This window comes from Macaca mulatta, chromosome X, assembly GCF_049350105.2.
Source record: "Macaca mulatta isolate MMU2019108-1 chromosome X, T2T-MMU8v2.0, whole genome shotgun sequence".
NCBI lineage: Eukaryota > Metazoa > Chordata > Mammalia > Primates > Cercopithecidae > Macaca > Macaca mulatta.
In genome coordinates, this window is record NC_133426.1 from 47,249,100 (window position 1) to 47,264,724 (window position 15,625).

At 53.2% G+C, this 15,625-nt stretch overlaps 1 protein-coding gene across 17 annotated transcripts; it reads left to right on the forward strand.

Annotated features, from left to right (window-relative positions):
• The first annotated feature begins 784 nt into the window (after positions 1–784).
• Positions 785–12,909, forward strand: CDK16 (cyclin dependent kinase 16). Of its 17 annotated transcripts, none has more exons than XM_077988606.1 (17): positions 785–1,595; positions 5,197–5,278; positions 6,479–6,686; positions 7,308–7,441; positions 7,541–7,666; positions 7,757–7,813; positions 7,911–8,025; positions 8,688–8,782; positions 8,881–8,943; positions 9,195–9,318; positions 9,502–9,622; positions 9,731–9,828; positions 9,911–10,016; positions 10,098–10,140; positions 10,299–10,389; positions 11,481–11,558; positions 11,645–12,909. In XM_077988606.1, exons 1-17 carry the CDS (start codon positions 1,543–1,545, stop codon positions 11,680–11,682), a joined length of 1,632 nt encoding a protein of 543 aa, XP_077844732.1. In that variant the 5' UTR covers positions 785–1,542; the 3' UTR covers positions 11,683–12,909. The 17 variants fall into 17 exon arrangements, with proteins under 17 accessions (XP_077844732.1, XP_028697722.1, XP_014982772.1 ...); XM_028841887.2 differs by having other exon boundaries at positions 1,021–1,595; positions 10,077–10,140; XM_077988607.1 differs by having other exon boundaries at positions 1,065–1,595; positions 5,209–5,278.
• The last annotated feature ends 2,716 nt before the right edge of the window (positions 12,910–15,625 follow it).

Genomic DNA, 15,625 nt, shown 5'->3' on the forward strand with positions numbered 1-15,625 from the left:
ATGGCAGTGCAGGTAGGAATTTTTAAATAGGAAAGGCTTCATGGAGATGACGTTGAAGCAAGCACCTGGAAGAAGTGAGAGAATGAGGCACGTGGATGTGGGGCAGGAGCATTCCAGGCAAAGGGAACCACAGCAAATGCAAAACCCCTGAGGCTGGATTGTGCCCGTTTCACTCAGAAACGGCTAGAAAGAGCGCTAGTATGGTGGCAGTGAGTCGGGGGAAGAAGAGGAAGAGATGAGGTCAGAGAAGTGATGGACCTATTCTAGGCCAAGGCGAGGACTTTTGTCTTTGTCAAATGTTTCCACTCCCATCATGGCCCGGGAAATCTTCACTAATATAAACCTTACTGAAAATCCTAACTGGTGTGACCAAGGCTGCCATAAAGGGAAGCCCGGAAGAGGCGGGAGGCTGCTTTGGAACAGGGTAGTGTAAGGATGTGCCAGAAGGCCTGCTGGAGGTTGCAGCCCTTTGAGCGGGACTTGGGGATAGTGTGGTTTTCCAGGCAGAAGGAAGTGAGGGATTAGGTCGACCTGTTAGTGCTTGTCACACAACAGGCGCCCAATAAATAAAATGGAAATAAAATCGCGGAGTGTTCTACTTGTGTTGACTGACATCAAAACAAAACAAAAAACCCGCAGAGTGAGGGAAGGCACGGGCGGGGCTGTGGCGGGCAAGAGAGGTGGCAGGAAAATCCAACGCACGGCGCCTATGCAAATACTCGTGTGAGGCAGAAGAGAGGCTCCGCCCGGCTAGAAGTTCCAAGCATGCGCAGTAGCGGCTCCTGCACCTCTAAGGATCCGCCTCTTTCCCCTTTCTCAGCTTCGCTTTCACCCCGGGAGGCCCGCTGTATGAGATGGAGGGCGGGCTAAAGGCGGGACGAGACCCGATTGAGCGCAGTTGTGACCAATCACCTTGCGGAATATTCGGCCTATAGCGAAGGAGAAGCTCAGAACAAAAAGAAGGCCCCACCCCCGCTGACGGAGAAAACCTATGAAACCCGGGCGGAGGCGTGTGGAGTTGGGTAGAAAGCGAAATCACGCCTCTTCAGTCAGCCACGCCCTTTATTCTTGCTCAGCCTCGCCACAGAGAGCAAATCCGATTGGCTGGGCGACAACCTCAAAGGGCGGGGCTGTACACGTTCACTATGGGAATAAGGTAGCGGTTGGGGGGGCAGATGGGCGGGGATAGGCTGTCCTAGGTAAGGTGGTAAAGGCCAATAACTCTTCAGGCTGCCTCTCCTCGAAAAGTCATCTTCTCGCGAACCTTTAAAATGCCTTCCTCCCCAGGCACCTCAAGGGACTAGAACGGAGTGCTTCATTTCTCTTTTTCCTCCTTGCAAAAGTCCCGTTTGCCACCATGGGGATGTACCAAGTGAGACTGAGTAGGGGGAGCGAGTGGTGATGGACGCGCCAGGTTACTGGCCGCTGCTCACCTAGGCGCTAGCAAACTTCTGCCAAGATCGGAACTGAGTACTAAACAGCCTCCACACTTCTCCCTGGTGCCGTCCCCGGCCTGGCGCCGCATCCCCCTGTGGGCTCGCGATGGCCGCGTCCCCTCCCGCTGCGGACGGGTCCTTTGGTACAGGCAGTCCGAGGTGAGTCCCCTCCTTTCTACTTCACCCTTCCGAGCGCCTGCGTGCGCATGCGCGGAGCGCGGCGCGCGCGGCGGTTGGGCCGTTGGCTGTTCGGCCCTGGGATCCGCCGCCACTCCGCGATCAGCCGGCTCTGAGCCGCGAGCCGCCGTGAGCACTCGGATTCGAGCCGGCGCCAACGAGCCCGGGGGCATCGCCCGCAGCGGCCAAGCTCATGGCCGGCTGAGCGGGACGCCGCCTCCGCCTCAGCCACCGCCGCCGCCGCCGCCTCCTCCTCCTCAGCCGGCGGCGGCCCGGGCCCAGCAACCATGGCTGAAGACTACTGGGACGGGCGCCTGCGGCGAACAGGAGGAGAAGGAGGTCGCGCGGCCTCATCCCGGGCCGCCGCCCCAGGCGCCGCCGCGCCGGCCCCGCGGCTCTGAGGTTGCTCGCGCGCCCCCGCCGGTGAGCGCGTCCCCGAGGCGTGGGGGCTGCCCCTCCTCCTTCAGAACCCACCCCGGGCGGTGCCCAGGGGTCTGGGCTGCCGGGCTGGCAGGTGCCCCCACCCCCGGCGAATTTCCCAGAATGCACCGGGGCGGGGGTCATTTGGGGCCTCCCTGACCTTGGCCCCGCCCTGGGCCCGTCCTGGGAGCTGGGGTGGGAAGTGCTGTGGGTGCTAATGGGGAGCAGGGGAAATCAAAGGACCAAAGGGTGTGGAAATGGGTGACAATGGGGTGAAAGACTTGGGGGGTTTGCTAATGGGGGTCGGAGCATGTGGCAGTAAGCCTCATGCCAATAAGCCGTGTAAGGTTCAAGGCCCCGTGTGTGCTTGTGGAAGGAGGGCGGGGTGCGGAGCGGGTGAGGGACCCGAGGGTGTATAACGGGGGATGTCGAGGAAGTTCCAAGACATGCTCATAGGGGTTATGTCCGCGGAGAGGCCCGGTGTGTGTTCATGGGGGACAGGGTGGCACAGGTACCAGAACGTGTGCTGATGGGGTCAGGGCTCTGAGGCCTGGCGTGTGGCAGTGAGGCCCGGGATGCTGTTAATGCTGCGTGTCTGTCCCTGGGGCCTGCGGTGTGTGAGAATGCAGTGTGTGCTTTTGGAGGGCAGGTAGTTAAAGGACTCGAGTGAGGCGTGTCTGCCAGTGAGGGTCATGGCTGTAGAGAGTGTATGCCTGTGGCCTCGAAGGTCTAGGTAGTTTGGGACCCAGTATATGCTAATGAGGGCAGAGTGGAGGAAGATCCTGAGGGTATCTAATGGAGGAAGAACTGTGGAAGACCTGAGCCTGGCCTAAGGGAGATGCAAATTGTGTGTCTGCCTGGGCCCGGGAAGGGGTGGTGGGGAAGGAAGTGTTTTAGCACCGTCAGAGGCTCAGTGGATGAAGAGTCAAGGTGATGTGAGGTGTGAGTGTGTCCATGGACACAGGGAATGAGAGTCTCGAGGGCACACTAGGAAGGAGCAGGGTAATATAAGAAGTTCTGGTGGTTGCTAATGTGGGTTTAGAGCCATAGAGGCTCTTCAATGTGTGCCATTGGGAGAGTCAGCTGTGTAAAGTCTGGAATATGCTAATAAGCATCAGAACCTTGCAAAGATTGTGCCCTTGTGTCCGCGGAGGACCAGAGTATGTTGAGGTTCCAGGGGGTGCTACTTGGGGGTAGGGCTGCAGAGGGAATCTAGTGTGTAATAAGGGGGATCAGGGCTTTCATGAAGGGATCCAAGTGTAACCAACAGGGATTATATCTGTGGAGGGGTCGGAGCAGAGAGCAATAGAGGACAGGAATGTGTGATGATCTCGGTGTGCTAAAGTGGATTACAGCTAGGGAGGGCTGAAGTGTGTGCTAATGGGAGTCAGGGCTGAATGGAGACCTGTGTGCACTAATGAGGGTCAGGCCATGGTAGAACAGTGTGTTCTTGTGTCCCTGGGGAATAGGGCTGAGTAAGGGTTCAGAGTGTACTAACGGGGAGGCAGGACTGTGTGAGGCCCAGCGTGTGCTAATAGAAATGAGGCCTGAGTGAAGACTCAGTTTGTGCTGACCAAGGGGACAGGACAGTAGAAGGACTGGAATGTGTGTTAATGATGGTCATAGCTGTGAAGGGGCCTGAGTGTGGGTAACACTGGCTAGAGATCTTTCTGTAAGGTTCACTTTATGTTAACAGCATTCAGAGCAGCATGAAGAAAGTCCAGTGAGTGCTAATGTGGGTCAGCTATAGAGTACCCCAAGTGCATGTTAATAGAGGTCAGAATCATGTAAGGGGAACAATATGTTAATGTGGGGAGTCAGTGCTATGGAGAAGGTAAGAAGAAGCTAGGCCAGGGAGGGGCCCAAGAATGTGGTGGCAAGAGTTACTCAGAGGAGGCTGAGTGTGTGCTGACAGAGTTCAGGGCGGTATGTTATGTGTTAGGGCTTTGAATGCTGATGGGTATATGAGATAATAGCAGGTAAGATGTAGTGAGGCCTCCTTGAGGGTCTAGCGTGTATTAATGGGGATCAGGACATAGAGTGCGATGACCAGGTCCTTAGTGGTTGGTGTGGTGAGTATCCTTGAGTATGAGAGTAGTCTGAGGATGGGTGTATGTCTTTGGGGATCAGGAAGGGTCAGGCAGGACATGTGCCCTTTTTGGGGTGAGGTTTTATGTCCAGTTTCTTGCTGCCTCCTTCACTTTTTTGAAATCTAAAAAGCTCAATCAACTGAAATGATATTTAAAAGTTTCCTTGAGTATAAATGTTCACTTATCTCTGTTCACAGGGGCTTGCCTGAGCCCCCCCCATCCCCCTTTCTGGGAGTGTCATGTGATATACAGATTTTACACCCCATCTTCCTAAAATCCCAAGAAACTGAACTCCAGAGCATGTCCAGCCCTTGGGGTTTCCAGTTAGAGGTCATGGACCCATGGCTCCTCCTGGCTCCCTCCCCATCCTCCATTCAGCCCTACTTCCAGTCTCCCCCAGCCCCTCCCCTACTCCCTGTCGCAACATGCAAAGCAACTGGGTATCTGTGCCATATGGGGACACAAGGTTGTCTTTGGGAGCTGGCCATGCTTTACCTTCCTCGCCTTAGGCCCAGTATTCAGCCTCCCACGTCAGGATGTTTTGTCATTATCCTGGGTTCTCCATGGATGGACCTCATCCTGTATCTGAGGTCTTTCTGCTAGGGTGGCCCCTACCCCTCCTGGGGATAGTGAGTTCAGCCAGGTGGGGGTGGGAACTGCTGGGGGAAGCACCTGATTTCAAGGTAGCAGATGACCCATTTCTCTCCTCAAATCCAGCCCCAGTCTCATCCTCGACCTCCTATCTAGCTCTACTTCCCTTGGGCCCTGGGCCATCTTAGGCCCTGCTGTGAGTCCAGATGGTTCCTGGGCCAGGTCTTTCCCCCTCCTTGCTGGCCCAGAGCCCAAGAGGAAGCAGAAGACGGCTGGCCTAAGCCTTTTGGTGGCCCCATTCCCTTCAGCAATCCATCTAGGTCATCTTCCTGTCGATGCCAGCATCCCTGGGCTACCTTGTTTAGGGTTGTTCAATGAATAGCAGGGACTCATCACCTCAGCAGAGGTTGGTCCTAGGCCCTCAGCCCCCTGATTCACTTATTTCTGCCATAAGCACTTTTTGAGCATCTACTCTGTGTCAGTCACTATTCCAGGTCCTCAGGACATAGCCGTGACCTAAACACAGAAATCTACCCTGGCGGAGCTGATCTTCTAGTTGTGGCGGTGAGGAGATAGACAGTAAAGACTAAAGAAACAAATAAGTAGGTGGTGTCATTTCTGAGGAGGTAATGAGTGCTGGGGGGATAACTGGCAAGGTAAGGGAGCTCGGGATGGTTGAGATTTTAAATAGGGTTATTCATGGAGGCCTCATGAAAAGGTGACTTTTGAGCAATGGCCTGAAGGGAGAGGGGAGTGAGCCATTTCGAAATTTAGGGGAAGGGTGTTCCAAGGTACCAAGAACAGCCAGTGTGAAGGCCCCGAGGTGGGATTCTGCTGGGTGTGGTTGCAGAACAGCAAGTAAGAATGGTGGCAGGGCGGTTGGGGGGGGTGGTGGGCAGAGAGGTAATAGGGCCAAATGAGGTAAAGAAAGACCTGTGGGCCACATTGAGGACTGGGGTGTGTATTTGGGGTGATGGGAAACGTAGTACATTCTTGAGTAGAGGAGAAATGTGACCTGGCTTGTAAAAGCCTAGATTGGACCCTAGGGGTCCTAACCTGATCAAACCTTTCTGGCAGCCCTGAGAACAGCTGGTATACACTGAGATCCCCCCCTCCACACAATCCCACCCAGTGGGTGGGTCTGGGCAGGACACCCTGACACACACTCCCCCCCCCACCCACCTGGGTAGATGAATGGGATGATGCAGTGGTTGTCATGACGATGAGTGCTAGAGAAGTCAGGAGGAGGATCCCTGTGGCCACAGGGAATAATCTGCCTTGGCCTTTGAGGGTGGTGCCAGGAGAACTATGCCACTCTATGGGCGTGCTCGAGGCCATGTCACCCATCCTTCAATTCTGGGCACACGCCCTGGCCGACCCATGGCTGGGCCCATCACTGCAGCTGTACCTGAGAAGATCTGCTATGGAGCCTTCTGCTCCTGCAGTGGGGCTTTTCCCCTAGAGGCCAACAATCCATCGTTTGGGCCCTTGCCCTCAATCAGCCACCTAAATCTGAGAACTCAGGTGGGCTACTTAGGAGCAGGGTCCCAGTGGAGTTGGCTCTGTGGGTGGGCAGGTACTTACAAAGATCCCCGTCCATGTTGGGTTTCCAGAAATCCTGAGTGGCTCTGGGGTCCATATTGGTTGAGTGAGCACTGACAAGTCCATGTCAGTGCCCCCTGCTAGACTGTGGGCTTTAGGGGACCCATGGTGATCAAGCAAATGCTAATATGAGACCCATTTCCATCCTTGTCCCTTGCTCAGATCGCCATGGATCGGATGAAGAAGATCAAACGGCAGCTGTCAATGACACTCCGAGGTGGCCGAGGCATAGACAAGACCAATGGTGCCCCTGAGCAGATAGGCCTGGATGAGAGTGGTGGTGGTGGCGGCAGTGACCCTGGAGAGGCCCCCACACGTGCTGCTCCTGGGGAACTTCGTTCTGCACGGGGCCCACTCAGCTCTGCACCAGGTGGGTCCACTGGCTACCCCCTCTCCCATATGACCCCAGGCTGCTTCCCAGGTGTTGCCTCGTGGCCACATTCCTCATTTTCCTCTCAATTTTCTGCCCTTTCTCTGCCCCCCATGTGCTCTCTTCTCCGCCTTCCTTCCCATCTTCTCTCAACACCCTCGGTCTATCTGTCCATCTGCGCTCCTCTCCTTGCCTTTCTGCCCAGGCCCCGTTGTAGGGGGGCACAGGGTGCCTCGCCTGTCACAGTTGCCCCAAGGCTCCCTCTGCCCTTCTGCCCTCTGTGATGGCCTCCTCAGGCCTCTGGTACCTGCCTGCCCTGGGCCTGCCTTCCCAGGACCCTTGGCTTCCCCTGCCACCACCTAGCTACCAGCTCTGAGCTCAGCTTTCCCTTGGAAGGAAAGGTTCCACCAGGTGACTTTTGCCTCCCCACCCCCCAGTTCAACCTGTCCTAGATGGACCTGAGCTTCCCTGGGCCCTATCACCCTCTCCCCGAGGGACTCCAGGTTTCCTCTGGGGGCCATGTGCACACATGTGTGATGATGGAATATGTCTCATGGGGGAGGGGGTGTCCTGTGGTTTCTGACCCCACCTGGCCTGCCCTACCCCTCTCCCTGCCACCAGAGATTGTGCACGAGGACTTGAAGATGGGGTCTGATGGGGAGAGTGACCAGGCTTCAGCCACTTCCTCGGATGAGGTGCAGTCTCCAGTGAGAGTGCGCATGCGCAACCATCCCCCACGCAAGATCTCCACTGAGGTGCTTGACCCAGTCTGGATGGTGGAGGAGCTGGAAAAGGGGGTTGGACCTGGGGAGGTGGAACTCATGATCCTGTTTCTCTCTCGCCTTACCTGCTAGGACATCAACAAGCGCCTATCGCTACCAGCTGACATCCGGCTGCCTGAGGGCTACCTGGAGAAGCTGACCCTCAATAGCCCCATCTTTGACAAGCCCCTCAGCCGCCGCCTCCGTCGTGTCAGCCTAGTAAGCACCTTGTGTTCCTGTCCTCTCCTTTTTCTCCTCCTCTCCCAGACCCTTCTGAACTTGCTTCAACCTGCCTCATTTGTCCCACAGTCTGAGATTGGCTTTGGGAAACTGGAGACCTACATTAAGCTGGACAAGCTGGGCGAGGTGAGAGGCAGCTAGGAGGCCCATGGTGGGGATGAAGGTCAGTGGGAACTCCTGGAATCTCATAGCACCTCTCCTGTCACACTTCCTCACATTCCAGGGTACCTATGCCACCGTCTACAAAGGCAAAAGCAAGCTCACAGACAACCTTGTGGCACTCAAGGAGATCAGACTGGAACATGAAGAGGGGGCACCCTGCACCGCCATCCGGGAAGGTACACACCCCCATCCCATCTGCCCCAGGCTTCCCCAACTCACCCCTGGTGCACACACTCCATAATGAGAACAAAGACTGGTTCTGGGACCCCCCGCAAAACACTCTGGCTTTCATGGGAATGCCTGTTACCCACATATCCAGGTAATAATCAGGGTAACCAGGAATCTGTTCCCATTTGGATAAAAGGTGGATGAATTGCAAACCAGGGTTTGGTTCCGAGAACACCCCTGGAAGTGCTCACCAATTTATTTACTGTAACAATTTCTAGTCAGAATATCACATGGAATGAATTTGAATTGCACTGAAATTGAGTGTGCAAATTCAATTTCACATGATGCTGCAGGCCTGTGTACTGAGGGTTGGAGCCAGGCCCCTTCCCAGAAACCAAAAACAGGTTGTGAAAATCTAGTGTCACATGAGCCTGGGGCTGCAATCCCAGGTTCTTGCTCCATACTCTCCTCTGAGTCTTGTTTTCCACATCTGCAACATGGGGAGACAACTTGCATGAGGTGGGTTAGAGCTGGTGGCTCCGAGGCATTACCTTGAACTGTCTGGAGAAAGAAAAAAAACCTGGGCTTGTCCCTTTCTAGTCCTTGTCCTCACCTCTGTCCTGAGGGTAGGACCCTGACTCTTCCCGTCCCACTCCCATGCTTCCTGCAGTGTCCCTGCTCAAGGACCTCAAACATGCCAACATCGTTACACTACATGACATTATCCACACGGAGAAGTCCCTCACCCTTGTCTTTGAGTACCTGGTAAGGCTGGGTGGCACTGGGTCCCGGGGGGAGGTGGGGAGAAGGCCAGGAGCCGTAGGAAGTAACCCTCATTCCTGTACCACCTCTTCTTTCCTCAGGACAAGGACCTGAAGCAGTACCTGGATGACTGTGGGAACATCATCAACATGCACAACGTGAAAGTGGGTGTGGGGCAGGAAGCAGGGGCACAAGGGGGCCCCCACTCACCCACTCCAACCCACAAATCTCCCAGAAATGGACTTTTCCCTTTGGCTTTTTTTGCTAGGAGCCCTTGGAGGGCACTGGGACCCTGTCCTCTATTGTGTGACAAGGCTCTGGGCCTGGTGTCTGTGTTTGGGAGGGGAGCAGTGCCTGCTGGGGGTCGGGCTAGTGGATAGTCTTTGATCTCTGCCTGCCATTCCTGGGTCCCCAGCTGTTCCTGTTCCAGCTGCTCCGTGGCCTGGCCTACTGCCACCGGCAGAAGGTGCTACACCGAGACCTCAAGCCCCAGAACCTGCTCATCAACGAGAGAGGAGAGCTCAAGCTGGCTGACTTTGGTACCACTGGCCTCCCCCTTCTTCTCATTGGCTCACCAGCCTCCTACTTTCCCATGACCACTTAGTCTCACTTCCCTTCAGCCTTCCCAGATTTTGCCTAGGACACCCTCAGTCTCAACTGCACTCTCCCCCAGACTTTGCCCATGACCCCCTCACTCTAGCTGTCCTTTGTCTGATTTCCAGGCCTGGCCCGGGCCAAGTCAATCCCAACAAAGACATACTCCAATGAGGTGGTGACACTGTGGTACCGGCCCCCTGACATCCTGCTCGGGTCCACGGACTACTCCACTCAGATTGACATGTGGTAAGGACAGGTGGAAGTGTGGCAGGGGCCACGTGGTAAAGGGGGTGGCTTGGTCACAACAGCCACCCAGTCAGCTGCCTCTCTATTCACTGTGCCCTCCCTGCCCAGGGGTGTGGGCTGCATCTTCTATGAGATGGCCACAGGCCGGCCCCTCTTCCCGGGCTCCACGGTGGAGGAACAGCTACACTTCATCTTCCGCATCTTAGGTGAGGAGGCATGGGCCCTAGACGCTGTGGAGACACAGAGAGGACCTGTGAGATGTTTGGGGTAACTCCTCTTCCCTACTAGGAACCCCAACTGAGGAGACGTGGCCAGGCATCCTGTCCAACGAGGAGTTCAAGACATACAACTACCCCAAGTACCGAGCCGAGGCCCTTTTGAGCCATGCACCCCGGTGAGGCTGGTGGGTGGGTGGACGTTAGGGGCCAGAGTGTCCAAACTCATTTTAAAGCAGGTCTCTTTGTCCTTGTGGCAGACTTGATAGCGACGGGGCCGACCTCCTCACCAAGCTGTTGCAGGTGAGACCACCTTGGGTCAGCCTTGGGGGTATGGGATTCCAGGTGTGGGGAAACAGGGACCTCCCCCCCCTCAAACCAGGGGCAGGGTCTGAGGTGGGCAGAGAGACCTACTCGTTGACGATAATCAATACTATCCCCCTCCCCCCACCCCCATTCAGTTTGAGGGTCGAAATCGGATCTCCGCAGAAGATGCCATGAAACATCCATTCTTCCTCAGTTTGGGGGAGCGGATCCACAAACTTCCTGACAGTGAGTGGAGCTGGGGAATGGACCAGCCAGTGTGGGGACTGGGAAGCAGAACTGCTGGGGCCAGCTGGCGGGTTGTGTAGGATTCTGGCTATGCTACTCTAAGTGGGGGGACATCTTGTTCACAGGTGTGATGGGTTGTATTTGTTATGAAAACATTTTTTAGTTTTCAGTTCCTTTTACCTTTCATGAAAAATTTAAAACATACATAAAAATATATGCAATAGCATTTTACCTTTTTTAAAGTAGACATTTCCTTACATGCGCTAAAAAATGCACAAATCATAAGTATACTATACAATGAATTTTCATAAATGAAACGTATCCTTGTAACTAGCACAAAAGTCAAGAAACAATGTTAAAAGCTCCCCACCCCCAGCTGCCTTGCATCTCCTTCAGTTATTCCCAGCCCCTCCCCAAAGGGTGACCACTGTTTTGACCTCTAACAGCAAGGATAAGTTTTTTTCTGTCCTTGTATTTTATAGAAATAGAATCACATGTGATGTTCTCTTTTTCTATCTGGCTTTTAAAAACTTTTTAATATGGATATTTTCAAATATATGTATTTATATATTAGTCAAAATAATATGATGAGTCCCTAAGTACTCCAATAAATCATCAATCCGTGGTCAATCTGGTTTTATCTATATTCTCTCTGATTATTTTGAATCACATCCAATCTCAGACATCATAGCATTCATCCCTAAATAATTTCAGCATATACCTATAAAAGATTTTTTTAAAAACAAATTATCAAACCTACAAAAAACATTTGCTCACTCTCCCTATCTCCCCACTGGATTAATACATAAAGCAAACCCCAAACACCACCCATCACCTAGACTTAACTAGTGGTAACTGCAATACCATAATCCACTTGACAAAATTAATAATGATTTCTTTGTGTCATGTAATAGTCCGTATTTTATCTTCCCTGGTTGTAGCTTGTTTGTATATGGAATTGTTTGACAGATGAAGGTCAAGCCTCTCAGAGAAGAGGCAGCGTTTTCTAATTCTTCCAGTGGGGTCATATGGGGCTGGTCCTGAATGACCTCATGGGTCATCCCCCACTTCTATGTCTCCCCCATCTGTAGCTACTTCCATATTTGCACTAAAGGAGATTCAGCTACAAAAGGAGGCCAGCCTTCGGTCTTCGTCGATGCCTGACTCAGGTAGGTACAGCCCCTTGTCTTCCTCCCCACCCTACCCACCTACCTGCTTACCCACCAACAACCGTCTGCTCTGCTTTCCCCCACAGGCAGGCCAGCTTTCCGCGTGGTGGACACCGAATTCTAAGCCACAGACCGAGGCCCCAGCAGGCAGCGGCTGGAGGGATGCCACACCCCTCACAGGGCAGCCCCCAACTACATTTTCCCTGCTTACTCTGCCTACCTGCCTGAGCCATGTTCACCTGCCCACTTGTCCCTTGCTGCCTGTCCAAACACCCGACCATTGGCCTGTCAACCCACCCATTGGCCTGTCTGCTGGGTGCTAACAAAGCTCTCATCACTCCTTCACTTGGTCTGTCTGTCTGTCTCTATCTTGGTAGTTGCCGGTGGACAGCATGGCCGTGCCAGCCTCCCACACTGAGGCCAGGCCTACCCCTCATCATACCATCCCCCAGGACCACTACCCCACGGCCAGCCAGGGGTCCAGAGCTAGCTCAGGCTGGGAATCTCGACTCAGACAAGATGGTGACAATGCCTTGAGTCTGAGGCATCCCCTGCCTGCTTTCCTGCCTGCCCCACCTGCCTCATATTGTGTGGGCCTTTTTTTGTTTGTTTCATTCATTGTTTTTTTTTTTAATTATTTTAAATGAGGTTTTCATTTTTTTAAATGCAATATCTCTGTATACAGATTGGCTGGGCCCCACCCCCTGCGTGTGGCCCTCCCACAGTATTTTGTGCAATGAAGCCCTGCTCCCAGCCTTTCAGAGACAGGGACACAGCCCCTATTTGGAACCCTGATCATCACCAGACCCTGGGATCGGCTATGGGAAAGCATGCCATGGCCACTCGCCTTCCTACCCCCGCCTGCCATCCTTAGCTGCAGGAGGATCTGGGGACTACCAGAGACTCTGGGAAATGGACAAGGTGGGGGGCCCCACTCTTTCTCTCCTGCAGTCCCATAGCTGGGGCCTCCTTCCTTCTCAGGGTCTCCCCAGCTCAGCCCTCTTGCTCCCATCCCACTAGGTGCTGTTGGGTAGGGGCCCTGCCAGGAACTGACCAGCTCAGCAAGGAGCCATACTGTGCATATGTGCACAAGCAGGGTTGGGGGAGGGGGTTGTGAGGGGTTGTGCCCAGGTGTTGCCCCCTATCTCCTGGGGAGGGTGAGCAGGGCAGGGACAGTCTCCAGGGTCAGTCCCTGGATGGGTGGTTACCTCCCCTTCCTCCACCCTAAGCCCTGGGGCCCTGAAATGGGGTGGGAGGGCAGGGGTGGGAGCCCTCCTAGTGGGTTTGGGGGGTTGGGTTCCTGAATGCACCATAATCGCTGTATGAAATATTAAAAAGTCTAAAGTGAAAAGCCTGCTTGCAAATCCCTGTAGGGGTGGAGGGTGGCCAAGCTGGGGTGATTACTGGGACCTTGGAGAATTCATACCTGATCACCACTGTCTAGGAAAACACTGGGAGTGGACCAGGGACACGTCACAACTATGAAAAAGGCATCTAAGGTATTGCACATGTAACAGTAGAACATGGAGTTGAAGCAGGTAGGGCAGGCTGAATGGTGTTGATGGGCTGAGAAGCAGAAAGGGGAGTTAGATTTGCCCAGGAATGTGAGAAAGCCTGATAAGAGGGTGGAGACAGGGGAGTGGAGAGATGATGTCTGAAAGACACTGGAAGGCCCAATAGAACCATCGATGGGAAGATGAGGCAAAGGCCCTGTATGACCACTACAGCATCTGACTAGGAAACCATGAAGAGGAGGGAATCTTGACAGTAAAGGGTAGATTGTGGACCACTGAGTAGGTAGAGAAATCCTTAACCTGGAAATTTCAATTATTAGTGTCCAGGAAGTAATAGAAACCATGGGCATGGGTGAGAGAGTTTGCAAGAGACCAGGGATCAATGACACAACCTGGGATTTGCTCTCAGGTATGAGGATAGTTGAGACTTTTATTTCCTTTGTCCTGTGAGTTCCAGCCCCAGTCCCACCATCTTAGGCAAAGCCAAGGATTGTTTTGCAAGCAGAAGAGGTGGGGTGAGCAGGGCCAGGCAAATACTGCAAGTAATGGCAAACCTAATTAAGTGGCCGTTTACTAAAGCCCAGTGGTGGGGGCCCATGGACTTCTAATCACTCTACTGTGTTTTGTTTGTTTTTTGAGATAGTCTCTGTCGCCCAGGCTGGAATGTAGTGGCACAATCTCGGCACACTGCAACCTTTGCCTCCTGGGTTCAAGGGATTCTCCTGCCTCAGCCTCTGAGTAGCTGGGATTACAGGCATGCGCCACCACACCCAGCTAATTTTTGTATTTTTAGTAAAGATGGGGTTTCACCATATTGACCAGGTTGGTCTCGAACTCCTGACCTCAAGTGATCCACCCGCCTCGGCCTCCCAAAGTGCTGGGATTACAGGCTTGAGCCACCAAGCCCAGCCTCTACTGTATCTTTGTAAGCACTTTAGTGATGTTTCAGCTTGCAGCTTCATGGTGCCATGATGACTGCCATGTCCCCAGAGGTGGAAAAGCAAGCAGGGAAAACAAAACACCTTCCTTACCTGCCTGTTTTCTTTTAACGGCTGGAACTTCCACAAGCTCCTCAGCAGACTTCCGGTGCCGTTTCTTGGCTAGAATCAGATGACATGGCCACTTCTGGCAGCAACGGAGGATGGGAAAAGGAGGGCCTTGCAAAGGGGGACAGGATTGCCAGGGTGGATTTAAAAGGATTAGACTTCACCCAACTGCTCTGGGAAGTGGTAGGGTCACTGGTGTGGGCAGAGGTTGGCCTCTGGAAGGTGAAAAAACGGTCTAGGGCTGGAGGTCTCTTGGATTTACCTGGCTGCCCAGATAAATGGGGAGGGGGAGTCTGCAGAGGTATAATGGGGAGAATCAATTCAGAGAATCTGACAAGATTCAACTGGGCTTAAAGAGCAGCTATCTGCCATGTGTCTGACTCAACTCAAATGCCACTTTCTTTGGGGACCCTTAAGTGAAAGGGCTGCTCCCTTACCTCACCCAGCGCTTACAAAACTGACCCCTCATCTATGCCAGGTCTGGGCTGGGGGCTGGAATCAGAGTAATAAAGACACAATCCCTTCCCCGCAGAGGTTAACTGAAAATAGGTAAATTACAAGATTGTGAGGGGGAAGGGAGGTTCGAAATTAAAGTCATCACCAACAGGGCTGGCAGCCCTGGCAGAGAAAAGAATAGCATAGCCTAGTGCAGTGGTTCTCAATCAGAGACATTTTTCCCCCAAAGGACATTTGGTAATGTCTGGAAACACTTGGTTGTCCTGAGGGGTACTACTTGGTATCTAGTAGGTAGAGGCCAGGGATGCTGCTACACATCCTGCAATGCCCACAACAAAGAAATGACAGTGCTGAGGTTGAGAGACCCTGGCCTAGTGCAAGACTTCTCAAACTCTGGGCCTCGGGATTCCTTTATGTTCTTAAAAGTTTAAGACATTCAAAAGAGTTCTTGTTTATGTCATATAGCCTCTGGATTCAGAAGCCTCTAGATAATTACACTGTACACCCCTGAGAGAATGAGAGTGAAAAAGTATTGTGAAAATAGTTTTCATTTTGTGAACCCCCAAGAGGAGTTTTGGACCGGTAGACAGGCTGGGACCACACGGTTGGAGAATGTTTGACCTGGTGTTTAAGGTCACAGCTCTGGAACGAGATTTCTCAAGTTTAAACTGCAGCTCCATCACTTATTAGCTGAGGGACATTTCTGGTACTCAGCGTCCAGTTGTTACCCATGGGTGATAAGGACAGTACCTGCTGCCTGAGGCTACTATTTTAGTCCAACAAAGCACTTAAACTGGGCGGACAGCTAGTTTAGTTATGATTGCTATGACTCCAACAAACATAGGGCCTGGGGCTAACTTGCCTTCAACACCTTGTCTAGTGAATAAATCTAGTTCAGGAAGAGAAACAATGACCCGCAGGCCTAGGTGGGTCTCTGGAGGTGGAAACCTCTTTTGCATTGGGTTTTGATGGTTAAGGGTAGTACAATAAAGGGCATTCTGATCAGGCTAACAAACGCTGCTCCCAGGGTAGGAGTCCTCGCCCACCTCGC

Excerpts from the sequence above, each read along its gene's own strand:
- CDK16 (XM_028841886.2), top strand. The coding sequence starts at position 6,023 with ATGCCACTCTATGGGCGTGCTCGAGGCCATGTCACCCATCCTTCAATT. Across the intron at positions 8,783-8,880 it reads CCCTTGTCTTTGAGTACCTG|GACAAGGACCTGAAGCAGTA; the intron begins GTAAGGCTGGGT and ends TTCTTTCCTCAG. Across the intron at positions 11,559-11,644 it reads TTCGTCGATGCCTGACTCAG|GCAGGCCAGCTTTCCGCGTG; the intron begins GTAGGTACAGCC and ends TTTCCCCCACAG.